This window comes from Apus apus, chromosome 1, assembly GCF_020740795.1.
Source record: "Apus apus isolate bApuApu2 chromosome 1, bApuApu2.pri.cur, whole genome shotgun sequence".
NCBI lineage: Eukaryota > Metazoa > Chordata > Aves > Apodiformes > Apodidae > Apus > Apus apus.
Genome location: NC_067282.1, coordinates 47,824,197 through 47,837,794, shown reverse-complemented (window position 1 = coordinate 47,837,794; position 13,598 = coordinate 47,824,197). Strand labels below are relative to the sequence as shown.

Genomic DNA, 13,598 nt, shown 5'->3' with positions numbered 1-13,598 from the left:
TGGAGCTATATTCTTCCTGCTATTTTTAAACACTGAATTTAAAAATAAATGAATGGGGTACCATAAAAATCCATATTTTGAAGACTGATATGTAATTTTTAAGCCTACTTTGCATTTTTAAAATGTGGAATAGTATCCTTCAATGGAAATAATCATATTCTTTATATGGAAAATTTTCCTCAAAGTAATTTAGAAGTGGTACTAGTAAGTTCTGACTGAAATTGTGTGAGAAAGCTTTTCATTGTTTCTTACATGCATCCTTGTTCTTTTCAGAATTTCCTGAATGAACGGATTGTGTTGTTAAGAAGAAAATAATTGATTCCATAAGAACCTTCCTAGGAATTTTCTGGTCATATCAAAATTTACAAGTTACATAATTGAGGCTCAGGTGTTTCCTCTGTAATGCACAGAGTTAAAAAATCCTGCACAACTAACCATGTAACTCAGAATTTAATAAAATATGGTACACAGTATTAAAACATCCCCTTTTAAGGAATTTACACGAGGCTTACATGCTTAATAGTATTAAACATTCTATCTCTTCATGTATATATTGATAAGAAAAAACCTCAATAGCTGGGGGAGAATTCTGCTCAATACATTTATAGTTAGAGGGAGATGATATTATTTTTTATCTATGGAGATATTGTACTTTGAGAAGAGGTAAAGAGGAATGACATAAAAGCTTAAGGCCTTTTTGGAAGTAAGTAAGCCTGACAGTTTTAGATCTTATTTATAGAGCTTCACAAATTTTAACATTATCAGAGCAATTGATAAAGCTGACTGTTTAAAGTACAGCATGCAAACTCCATGTCAATTCAACACATGATTCAGATGCACTTGCAGAACCACATTCTTTAAAATAATATGCTTAATGGTTCATAAAATCACTATATAAATAATAAAAATAATAATCACTATCTATATTTTTATAAAACTGGTATATATAGATTGTGTGGATTGAAAAACACTGTTGATAAACTTTCTCAGTGTTGTTTAATTGTATATGATTAGGAAATGCTCTCCTATTTTCAGTAGTTGATTTCTGGAATTTAATTTTTTTTTATTCAGGTTTTATTCCTGTGGATGTTAACTGAAAAACAAAGAATGATGTTGTTTTCACTTCTGAGTATCTGTACATACAGATATTCACCATCTCAAATGATCAATCACAAGTGAAGTGTGAGCATCTGTAAAATTTTCAGTAAAAATTAAAAATAATCTGGCTTACAATTTGTACATTCAAAATTACTAAAGAATATGATATGTATTTGGCAGGACACGGATAGCTGGGAATCTTTGAGCCTTAACAGTAAAATGTCTGCAAGTCTTGATAGAGTGGCAATATTCCTTAAAAACAGCAAAATGCAACCAAATAAATGATGTGTTGAAATCAAATTGTTGCTGCTTCTTAGGAATATTTTAGCATTTTATCTGTAGAAAATTCCAAAGAACTCATCTTAATAAGGCAGGGCATATATACACATGCCTATGTATAATAAATATGTATGTGTGTGTACATACATATGCCTATACTATTATATCAGATAAGATCTCAGTAGTCTTAATCAAATGGAATAGTATGTCACAATGCCCATTCAAAGACAATGAGACCACCTGGAAAACTATCTGCACAGAAAGCGTTACTGGAATCTGACTGGTATTAAGACTGTAGTAAACAATCTGTAAAGTAATCCCAGACACAATAAGAACAAAACATGCTCTACAGGGTAAGCAGGCAAAGCACTGTTGTTGCTGTTGCTCACCAAAAGGTTTTGCGGCTCTGTGGAAGTGGGATGAATAAGGAAGTAGCATTTGCAACGTACAAAAAACCATCAGAGATAAAAAAATAATAATAATATTCCTTGCACGGCACAAGCATTTTTTTGTAACCTTAATGTAGCTTTTAATTACTTGTGTATGAGCACAGAGAAAAGGACACCTTAAGCATGATACATGTGATACATGCCTTTAAGAATGCACCTCCCTCTGCCCCAAACCAAACCGGTTTTTATCAAAGCACTGTTTCTTGCAAATACGATACAATGTCACATTAACAGATAGCAACACACTATTCTAACATCTGCAAAACAGTCACAATCAACTCAGTTTTCTTCCTGCAGAGTAAGATAGGCAGTTTCAAAAAGGACTGATGGCAATAAATGTGCAAGAATAAGCAGTAATTATCCACAAATTTTATTTTATTTTTTTCAGAAATAAAGTATGTACAATTGTATATGCTCATCCCTACCCCAGTCACACTGAGTAGACTGGATTGAGAGCTGTACAGTCTCAGTAATATATTTGAATAATCCTGCACTTAATTGTGACAGACATACTTTCCAGAGGACAAGGTTTCCCTTGTGCTGTGCTTTGTGGAGTGTATTTGGGCTGGAATGCTCTCATTTTTTAAAATAAGAATCTGCAGTTATAAACTACATGCAACATCTGCCCAAGAAAACAAACTGTAAGAGCTGCAGTGGATGATTCCTGTTTTGCAAAATCAGCCATTAACAGACCTTAAGCAATCTAGAATAAATTTAGCTAAATTTTACTTTCTGAGGTTCACTTAGATAAGAGAAAAAGGACGTGAGAGTTATTACAAGAGGAGGAGGAGCGGATCTGTCTCAAGGTGGAGCTGTATCTTGCATTAAATGACATTGGCAGATTAAAGCTCTCTGGTGGGGAAGGGCTTAAAGGCTGAGTCAAAAGCCAAGAAGTCTCTATTTACGCCTACCTCCCAGCCCCTGGCAATCTGACTAATAACAAACTGAGCTAACAAGAAAGACTAGAAAGAGCAGAGAGAACACAGAAACAGCTTGGGTCTAAAAATCTGAAAAAAACAAGTGATCAAGTCGAGCTCTTCTGAGCATCTTGTTTGTTTACTGCATCCGAATGCTTGCAAAGAGTTAACTATATGCAGAAAAGTCAGCATAGCTGTGAAGTATGCTGCGAATTTTAATTGAGGATAAAGGACAACTGCTTACAGGATGGTCTAATGTGCACGCTACTTGGAAGATCTTTTTCAATTGAATGCTTTGTACTTTGTCTTCTGAACAAGGATTTTAACTTTGTGGAGCCCTAGTATTAACCGAGCTTGCAGCAAAGTGAAACTCAGAAGAAAGTGGGCATTTTTCACAGAGAAAAATTACACCGCATTGAAACAGCTGCTCCAACTGTGCATTACTGAGCATTTCAGGGAGTGTTGCTGCTGCACAGGTAATTCAAATTCCAGTTAGTTAATTATCTGAGCATATGAGACATTGATTTCTCAGTACCAGTCAAATTTATTTTTCTGCATGACTTTGTGTAACTTTTATGTTAAATAATGGCAGTTTATACTGTACTTCAAACAGTCTTCCAGGTGCATTTATTCGAAGTGCCAACTGTGTAGAATGTGTGTATTAAGGAAATGTTGATTTCAGGTCCCTTGAGGGAGGAGGAAGGGGTGGGTTTTTTTATTTCCTGAAGTGCAAAAATGGTCTTAAATTCATCATTCGACTGTGATTCCCTTCAGATTTTAATATACAATCCTGGAGGCTTCTAGAAATTGCATTTCTTAGCTTGAGGCTTTGAAATTCTTCAACATGCATTTTTAAAACAGCTGAATTAAAACAAATGAACAAACAAAACTCCAAGTAAAATGAAATTAGCTGTTTCAGTGTTTTAAAAACAGTCTGTTTATTAACTGTCATGCATGTGATGCCTTTGCTATAAGGTAACTACTTCTGAAAGTATTCAGCTTTGCCTCACAGAAAGGACTGGGACATGTTCTAGTCTTTTAGAATTCCTACTGCAGAAAGCTTACTTTCAGTATGTAGTAGCAATGACTGACATGAAAGCAGATAAAATGAACTAACTTAAGATATCCTGTAGAATTTGCTGAAAAACCTCACCACATGAAACAGAAAAAGGTCAGGTTTGCCAAGGCTTTTGAAATAAATTTTATTGTGAATTCTTTAATTAAATGTTCACCATCTGTTACTTGAAAGCAGTTTTTATTTTACAATAGTAGCCCACTGAGAGATTCATTACATATTCCTGAGTGTTCAGACAAAAAAAAAACAACACACCACAAAACAACAAAAAACCCAACTAAATGAAAACACAAAACAAAAAAACCAAACAAAACAAAAGGTAATAAAATAAAAAAAATACAACTCTCCTATTAATTTTTATTGTGTGTATATGTGTGTGGGACTTCTGGCAGTACTGCCCACAGAAATATGACGATGATTAAAATTGGGATGTTTTCCAATTGCTTACAAATGTTGCTTTCATCTTTGAGAGGAGGTCTTTCATTTTTATAACCTAATTTCTCAGTATGCACTAGAATGTAACATGCTTTTCAGATTTTTTTTTATTTTTTTTTCATTTAATTTTGCTCAGGAACTTTGTAAGTGCAGTTTGAATTTGATGAAGATCAAACCCAGAATTCCTGCATAAAAAAAAAAAGTACAGAAATAAAGTTAATTAGTCATAGGTTTTAAGCTGGCATCTGTGTCAAAAGCTTGCGCTTTTTACCTTGGGTCACTAGAAAGGATACTGATGCATGTAAAGCACAAATAAATCTATAGCACAGTATGATCTTAGAATTATTCTTCATACTTCAAAATAACATCTTGACATGTTGTGCCTTATCCAATACTTCTTGGGAAAACAAACTTAAAGACATATATATTAAACATAGACAGCTGTAGTTCAAGGAGTGTTATATGATACTATGAAATTACTTTTAGGGACACTTTTTCTTAGACTGTGAATTACACTTACTACTTCCAAATTCATACTTCTCCTCGCACTTATCAGGGACTACTAATGGAGAAAAATATAATTTACTGTGCACACATTTACTCTTGTTGCTTTTGTGTGTGTGTGTAATTTTCATACCACAACACTGTAAGTGCTGCATGTATAAATCTTTACAATCAATTTTAAGGGAAACCTTGGTGTTGCTAGAAATAAATGTAACTGGTCATTAAAATATGCATTGATGAGATGCCAAATTGGATGGCCACACTGCAAGAATGTCCATGCATGTAATTTAATAGATTCTTGTAAAAAGTTCTGATCTTTCAGAAATTATCACTTCAGCTGGTTGTGTAGTGACATTCTGTTCTCAATGTTTCAATAGCTTACTTTGAAAGATAAGTGACTTTTATTAGATTAATTACTTAAGAAACTTGCTTAGTTCAGTCTTAGAATAAATAATGCACCCAAATAAAGTTCTTGTGTTTTAAATAATCCATTCAATTGTAATATTAATTAAAGATTACGAGCAGTTTTTTCAATCAATTTCATATATCAGGAACATAGACAGCCTTGACAGAAAGAAACAGACCTTTCAAATAGAGTGTACCATAAATTAGTTCAAAGTGATTATAACAAATGCTTGATCTCAACGTGTGATTTTTTCTTGTGACTCTATAGTTATACTGTAACAATCCATTTATTAGTTATTGCAAAGTTCAAGATCAGCTTGACAGGTAATAATTTCAGTTACATAACATATGGATGACACTGATGATAGTTTGAAACTTGTAAAGCACAATTAGTTCCAAGTTTATTTAAGCATTTTTGTGGTATTCAATTATTACAATAATCCAAAGGGATTTAATAATTAATCTCAAAAAAGGGGGGTTGTCTACACAATTATTTTATGTGTATATTATATACAAACATGTTAGACTACTATGTGCTCTGTTTCCACTTTCACAAAATATCCACAAACATATGCATTAACATTTAAGTAAAGAAAAATAATTATTTTTTCTACTTCCTCTTCAGTTTGGAGCACAAGGATCACAGAGGAAAAACCCTTTAATTTACATACATATTACAGAACCCAGGAGAAATTCCTTGTATCCTGACTGAATGCGCTTTTGCTCACAACACATTGTTGAACCAAATCAAATTATTTTCTTCTTTTCAGCAGCTGAACATTAAATTGAGCTTAGTGAGGTACTCTTAAAATTTGCAGTGCTAAACAGTGACATAAAGCAAGGATCCAAAATATATTAGTCTTGTTATAAGTTGCTGAGGGCAGTAACTTATTACTGCTGTTCACTGGCAAAACGTCCTATATGATACATAAATAAAGATGACACCTGATTTTCTCCTTCTTTGGTGCATCAGTGTGAAAGTACTGAAGCACTAACCTAATGATTGTTCTTATTGATTCAGTACATTAAATATATTTTTATCTGTTTAGCAAATAATTAAAAGGTTTTGCAAGATATAATATTGTTTGAAAGATGAGGTAGATCAACGACAAGTAAGAGGAATAGCTATTCATCCTCTCCACCCCAGAAAAATAAATCAAAACCCACCCTGTGAAATCATGACTCTTAATACTTTTCCCTTTTTAAAATTATATTTTAATATTATTATTATTTAAATTTATTTATCTTCTTTATAGAATCTTCTGCACAAGATGAAGCCCTGGATTTTTATTCTATATTCAGTTGTGGTTGCATCTGATCCTTTCCAATCACAGCCTTCTTTTTCTTCAGTCAGAGGAATTTGTCAGAATTTGTGTTCCTGTGAAGAAAAGGAGGATACCACCATTATAAACTGTGAAGAAAGAGGCATCAAGATGGTATCAGAAATAAATGTCCCACTATCACAGCCTTTCCATCTTAATCTGTTAAACAATGGTCTGACTATGTTACACATGAATGATTTTGCTGGCCTTGTTAATGCCCTCTCTCTACATCTTGGTTTTAATAATATTGCAGATATTGAGCCTGGGGCTTTCAATGGTCTCAGCCTTCTTAAGCAACTTCATATCAATCACAATTCTTTAGAAACACTTAAAGAAGATACATTTAATGGATTGGAAAATCTGGAGTTTCTTCAAGCAGACAACAATTTCATCACAGTGATTGAAGCAAGTGCCTTTAGCAAGCTCAACAGACTTAAAGTGCTTATTTTAAATGATAATGCCATTGAGTATCTTCCTCCAAACATATTTCGTTTTGTGCCATTGACCCATTTAGATCTTCGTGGAAACCAGTTGCAGACATTGCCCTATGTTGGCTTTTTGGAACACATTGGTAGAATACTGGACCTTCAGTTGGAAGACAATAAATGGGCTTGTAACTGTGATTTGCTGCAGCTGAAGATATGGCTAGAAAACATGCCTCCTCAGTCAATAATAGGTGATATTGTATGCAATAGTCCTCCAGTTATCAAAGGCAGCATATTAAGCCGGTTGAAAAAAGAATCACTTTGTCCCACTCATCCTGCCAATGAACTTGAAGATCCTTCAGGGTCACTGCCCTTGGTTGTAACCTCATCTGTCAGTGATAATCACCTATCAACTAAGGTGATTCCTATCCTGAAAGCTCCTACTAAAGAACCACGTTTAAATCTACATACTTCAAAGCCTACTACTCAGTTTCCAGGAATCTATTGTCCTGTCCCCTGTCACTGCACCAGCCATATGCTCTCAGGAGTTCTCATGCACTGCCAGGAGCGAAATATTGAAAGCTTGTCTGATGTAGGACCCCCTCCTCCAAATCCTAAGAAGCTTATTTTAGCTGGAAACATTATTCAGACATTACAGAAATCAGATTTTGTTGGTTATGCCAGCCTGGAAATGCTTCACCTGGGGAATAATCGCATTGAAATTCTTGAGGAAGGATCCTTTATGAATCTGACTAGGCTTCAGAAATTATATCTCAATGGAAATCATCTTACAAAGCTCAGTCAGAATCTCTTCCTTGGCCTTCAGCACCTTGAGTATTTGTACCTTGAATATAATGCCATCAAAGAAGTTTTGCCAGGGACATTTAATGCAATGCCGAAACTTAAGGTCCTCTACTTAAATAACAACCTCCTGCAGACTTTGCCACCCCATATCTTTTCAGGTGTTCCACTCACCAGATTAAATCTGAAAACAAACCAATTTGCTCATTTACCTGTGAGCAATGTCTTGGATGAACTGGGTATGCTGGTACAAATTGAACTTGAAGACAACCCCTGGGACTGTACTTGTGATTCAGTTGGGCTGCAGAAATGGATACAAAGACTGAGTAAGAATACAATGATGGGTGATATTTTTTGTAAATCTCCAGATCACTTAGCAAACAAAGAATTGAAATCCCTGAACAGTGAAGTTTTGTGTCCAGGTTTAATGAACAGCCCTGCCCTACCAACTCATGCCAGTTTTGTAGTTGTTACAACTTCTACTACTACCAACACTGCAGACTCCCTCCTGCGGTCTCTTACAGATGCTGTCCCACTTTCTGTTCTAATATTAGGACTTCTAATTGTGTTTATAACTATTGTGTTTTGTGCAGCAGGAATAGTTGTTCTTGTTCTGCATCGGAGACGAAGATGTAAAAAGAAACAAGCAGATGAACAAATGAGGGATAGTAGCCCAGTTCACCTTCAGTACAGTATGTATGGACATAAGACAACACACCAGACAACGGAGCGCCCAGCTGCAACCCTCTATGAGCAATGTATGGTTACTCCCATGGTTCAGGTCTACCGCAGCCCATCATTCAGCCCCCAGCATAATGAGCTACAAGAGAGGGGAAGTGAAAAGGAAGCTAATGATCCCAAACATCTCCGCCGAAGTCTCCTGGAAAGAGAGAACAGTTCACCTTGTACAGGTTCAAATGTCAAATATAAGGCTACAGATCAATCTGCTGAATTTCTGTCTTTTCAGGATGCCAGCTGTTTGTATAGAAACATTCTTGAAAAAGAGAGAGAACTGCAGCAACTAGGGATCACGGAGTATCTAAGAAAAAATATTGTTCATCTTCAGCCTGACATGGAAGTTCATTATCCTGGAACACATGAGGAGCTGAAGCTAATGGAGACACTAATGTACTCCAGGCCAAGAAAGGTTTTTCTAGAACAAACTAAAAACGAGTATTTTGAGCTCAAAGCTAATTTACATACCGAGCCTGACTACCTGGAAGTCCTGGAGCAACAAACATGAAGTGACAATACGTTGGGCTGAGGATGAATTTATGTAATTCTATTTTATGTTGGAACCATTGTAAATAAAAGTGCCTTATAATAACATGTCACAGTCAGAACTTAAGCACAGCAGTAATCCTAGAAAAAAACAAACTCAGGGATCACTGTGGGAAGCCATGGGGTTGTGTGCAGGCAACAAGTCTCACCCCAAGTTACACATGAACTTTGTATGACCTGTGGGAGGAACTGACCTGTGGGAGGAAGATTGCTTATTGCAGCTTTCCTCAGTATTTTAAAAAGGTGTGTATGGCACTCTCCATTCTGTACCAAATGTATGGAAAAGCATTTTTTATCCTTACTTTTTCTTTTATCTCCTCAATTTAATTAGATTCCTTTTTATAAAAGCACCTGTGTTTGTAGAGATAACATTAGAGTGTATTGGTTAGGTTAGTACATGCACTGCATACATGACCACTGCCTACAACTACACCCAACAAACCCTTATAATAAATATGAAAGGAACTGCAATGTTGTCATACTAAATGTCAGTTTAAAACAAAAACAAAACCAACACACACACACAAAAATAAAAGACTTTTGGTATGCACCCAGAACTTGCAAATATTAAAGTATTTTACACAAAACTTCATAATATGCATTCTCTATCAGTATATGGAAGGAAAATACATAGCTATGCTTACTCAACATCTCCAACAACAACAAAAAAACAAGCCTTTTACTACATTCTCTATCTGATAGCTTTACCTAAGTTTGGACAATCATTTCTTGAGCTGCTGCTATAAAATATTGTGCATCACTGGTATTTCAACTCTTAATCCTGGGCAATTTGAAAAGCTACTGAGAATCAGTTGTAAATATGTTACCGTGTTTAATAATTTTCATTTTATATATATAAATATATATATATATATGTAACTTCTGTGCTGGCTTTAAATATTCTTGGAGGAAATGACTTAGCTGTGGCTAGAAACTTCCAAGAGCAAATACAGATCCTTTCCCACCCTACACAAAAGCAACTCCCAGATGTAATAACTGAAACAATACACACACGAGGAAGAATAATAGTAGTTAGATGTTTGTACAAAAATATGTTATATTTTCTGAAACTAGAAGAAAATAAAGTGTTGTGGGAAAAATAGTAAATAAATAATAATAATTTAAAAAGTAGAATACTGCAGGTTTATTTTTGCAATGAATTCTAGTTAGATTTATATTTACTATTTATTCTGTGTAATTTTGTAATTTTTTTTTCAACTCACAAGAAAAGAAAAAGCTTATTGGCTGCCTTTCAAGCAAATCAAGGAACTGCTTCCTATCAATGAAAAATAAATGAAGAGTTTTTTAAATGTCTTTTTCTTAAAGGTCACTTTTTGAAGAAGGCAGCAACTTCTGCATGCACAAGTTTACAACTGTTTGGAAACGAAACAATGCTTCTCACTCTAGTTGTGTGGACAGAAAAATCTTGTCCAGAGCGCAGTAAAGCCATTTGATTTCTGTGCATGACTGTTATGATGCCAAAACCCAAATTCTGACCTGCATTTATCTTCCTCTAAGTAAAATCTTTTGTAAACTGACTATGCATGAACTTTTTTCTTTAATTTTTATTTCTAGAGTAAAATAAAATCTTAATCACAATATGTCTATATATGTATGCTAAACTTAGCATTGAAGTCTTGATAAACGGAAAGATAAATTATTTACTTTAGTTTACTGTTAATGTCTTACCTATTTGTATAAAGAAGTGTGAGTTCTTAGTATTCTTTGTAAATAAGTTTCTGACAGAAAATTTTTCTATACTGCATATAAAAGTCAGATTCTCAGTTCTTTCAAATTTGCATAGAAATAATGACTTTGATGGTGCTAAACTAATTTCTGTAATTGGAGAATCTGACCACATGTTGTCTCTGTTAACAAATCAACTTCCTTATTAATGCTTTTGAGGTGTCATCAATTTGCTATGGAATTCAAACCTGGTAGCTTCCAAAAATCTTTTTTTTTTTTTTTTTTTTAATTAATGAATAATTATTGTTTCCTCTTCCTATGACTGAGACTAATTTAGTTCAGAAAGAAGAGTAAATATGGTGACAACATTTTTTATTTTACTGTATTACTATCTTTATTCCGGACAGGTAAAGATAATAGTAAGTATTATCTTTAGAGATAATACTGAAGGTGCAGTTAAGGGGAGACAAAGGGGAAATGCTAGGTGTCTAGTATTATTTTAACTGTCCTTGAATATTCAAGATGTGAATGGGTTTCATGGACATGCCATAGAGCCTATGAAAACTCATGCCCTCATCTGGAGGAGCAACTGAAGCCCAGATGGAAGGGCTTAGAACATCAGGATGACATGATTTACATTAAAACAATTTAATTTTACACAGAAAATTAAAAGTAACTTATTATTTTAAATAATTAAGATCCAATTTAAAAACTAATCCAGTCATAGAATCATAGATTAGTCTGGGTTGGAAGGGACCTAGAAGATCAGCTAGTTCCACAGTCAATGAAAGTGACACTAGAAAACTTTTAACATTGTATCAGAACTGCTAATATTGTTATTTTTTCAAATTTTCAGAGATCTAAAATTAGTGTAAGAGGAAAAATAAAGCAAAACACAGAAGAAAAAATAACATGGTACTTGATAACAGAGTTTAGTATCTCAGTGTCTTCCATTGCAGTATTTATTTCCATTAATGAAAAATGGGTGTAAAAATATTACCCTGCAAATGGCAAGATGCCAGGAAATGATAACTCAGGCCCTTAGGCTTACATTTAAGAGAAATAGCTTCAGACTAAAGACAATTGCCACATGCACAGATGTCACTTTGCTTAGCTGCTAACAGTTACTTGGCAGAATGTTGAGGACAACTGTGTGGCAAAACATTGTTCTTCCTTGTACTTTCAAAGTACCAGAAAGAATAGTGAGGTAAATTAATGTCAAAGCAACTCAGTTGTACAGCTGTATCAGAGCATCACTCAGCAGAATTAAATAGGCCTTTAGCTTTTAGCTTTTCCTCATCAAGGAGATCCACATCATTCATTATATAAGAGCAATCATGCTCTGTGGCAGTATGTAAGACTCCAAGTGGTTTTGCAGTATCCAGGAATCAATATAGTGTGGCACATCATCCACTTGCCTATCATCTGTCCCTACTGGAATGCCATGTAATAAAAGTGTGCATGATGAGGATAGAGGGGTCTGCCTACTACCTTACCTCTTAACTTTTTCAGACAGTGACTTTCCAGCTATGAGGAAACTTCATACTGCCATAACAAAAATTGATAAGGATTTGGCCTTATACAATTATTCTTCAGCTGAAGAATATTGATATCTGCTGATAAAAATAAAATCATAAGGTAAGAAAGGTATCATGTACAAAGAGAGAAGGGTGCAGTATCTGTTTCTAAAAGTTCCTTAGAACATTTTTGTTATAACAGTTAGAAATGTGTATTTAATGTTATTGGTGTCTGTGGAAATTTGGGAGGAGTATTCAGATTATTTTTTTTTGTTAAAACTGTATTTTTTTTTTCTTTCCCCTCCAGTGACAGTCACAGTTAAGTGGTTTGATACATTTCACTTAGCTAGAATAATGGAGGTTGGAAGGCAAAGTATGTTTGACAGTCTGCAACAAAGTGGATTTGTTTTTCTCCTGTCAGCAAGATAGTTTAATTGAGTGGGAGAACAGTGATTTGTCAAGCACAATGGTGTATGTGTCAGCTATGTTGTTGATGTTAGAGCACCTCAAGGTAATGAACACTACCATTTTTCTCCTCACATTTGAGCGAAGAAAAGATACTAAATAACACTATAGATCTGTTACCTAAATAAACAGATATTAAAAAATTATTGAATTTTATTTTTTTTGTTTTGAATTGATTTTATTTTTCAACATCATGAAAGTCAAATGTATTTCTCTTTGTTTTTCTTCCTGCTACAGGTATTTTTCACACAGACTTTTAGTACTGATACTTGAATATATTATCTGCAGTGATGCCTCTCCAAGCTTCTGAAGAGAAAAAAAACACAAAAAAAACCTCACTCCAGAGCCCCCTTCCAACAAAACATGTTAATTTCCACGTAAATTAGAGTATTTTCCTATTCAGAAATCATCCAGTGTTTCCACCCATTCCTTTCTGTTAGAATGACAGATCAACCTTTCTGTAACCAAATTCCAGACTGAAAATGAGTTCATATTTTTGTAAATGTTGTGGCAAAGCTATTAGATTAAAATCCAAATCTTTTTCACCTGCAGTCATGTTTTTCTTGTTGGAATCTGAAGATCAGCTTTTGCCCTCTCTTTGCATGACAAAGAAGGCCCTAGTATGACCATAAACAAAGGATGTAGACAATGTGCCATGTTATGTGCCACTTACCATCAAAAAGATTTAGTATGCTAAACTGAAAACTTAAGTTTGACTGTTATGGCAGATGATCATATAAAGATCCCTTTCTGGTATGTTTAAAAAAAAAGGTATTTACTATTCCAAAATAAATGTAAAATACCAAATAAAACATTATTTCACATGAAAAAGTAGAAATTGCAAGGAAAGAATGGAGACTGAATCTCAAGATCATCATCAGAAGGAATTCTGGATTATCATTCTGAGGATACCATTGTCTACTGCAATGTAATTTATCA

General features: G+C 34.3%; 1 protein-coding gene across 2 annotated transcripts; it reads left to right on the top strand.

Moving 5' to 3' along the window:
• The first annotated feature begins 2,681 nt into the window (after positions 1–2,681).
• Positions 2,682–13,276, top strand: SLITRK6 (SLIT and NTRK like family member 6). 2 transcript variants are annotated; one of them, XR_007888388.1, is made up of 3 exons: positions 2,682–3,219; positions 6,419–9,234; positions 12,897–13,276. XR_007888388.1 is itself a non-coding variant. In XM_051608216.1 (2 exons), the coding sequence occupies exon 2, from the start codon at positions 6,434–6,436 to the stop codon at positions 8,951–8,953; it is 2,520 nt and encodes an 839-aa protein (XP_051464176.1). In that variant the 5' UTR covers positions 2,682–3,219; positions 6,419–6,433; the 3' UTR covers positions 8,954–9,817. The 2 variants fall into 2 exon arrangements, 1 of the variants encoding a protein (XP_051464176.1); XM_051608216.1 differs by lacking the exon at positions 12,897–13,276 and having other exon boundaries at positions 6,419–9,817.
• The last annotated feature ends 322 nt before the right edge of the window (positions 13,277–13,598 follow it).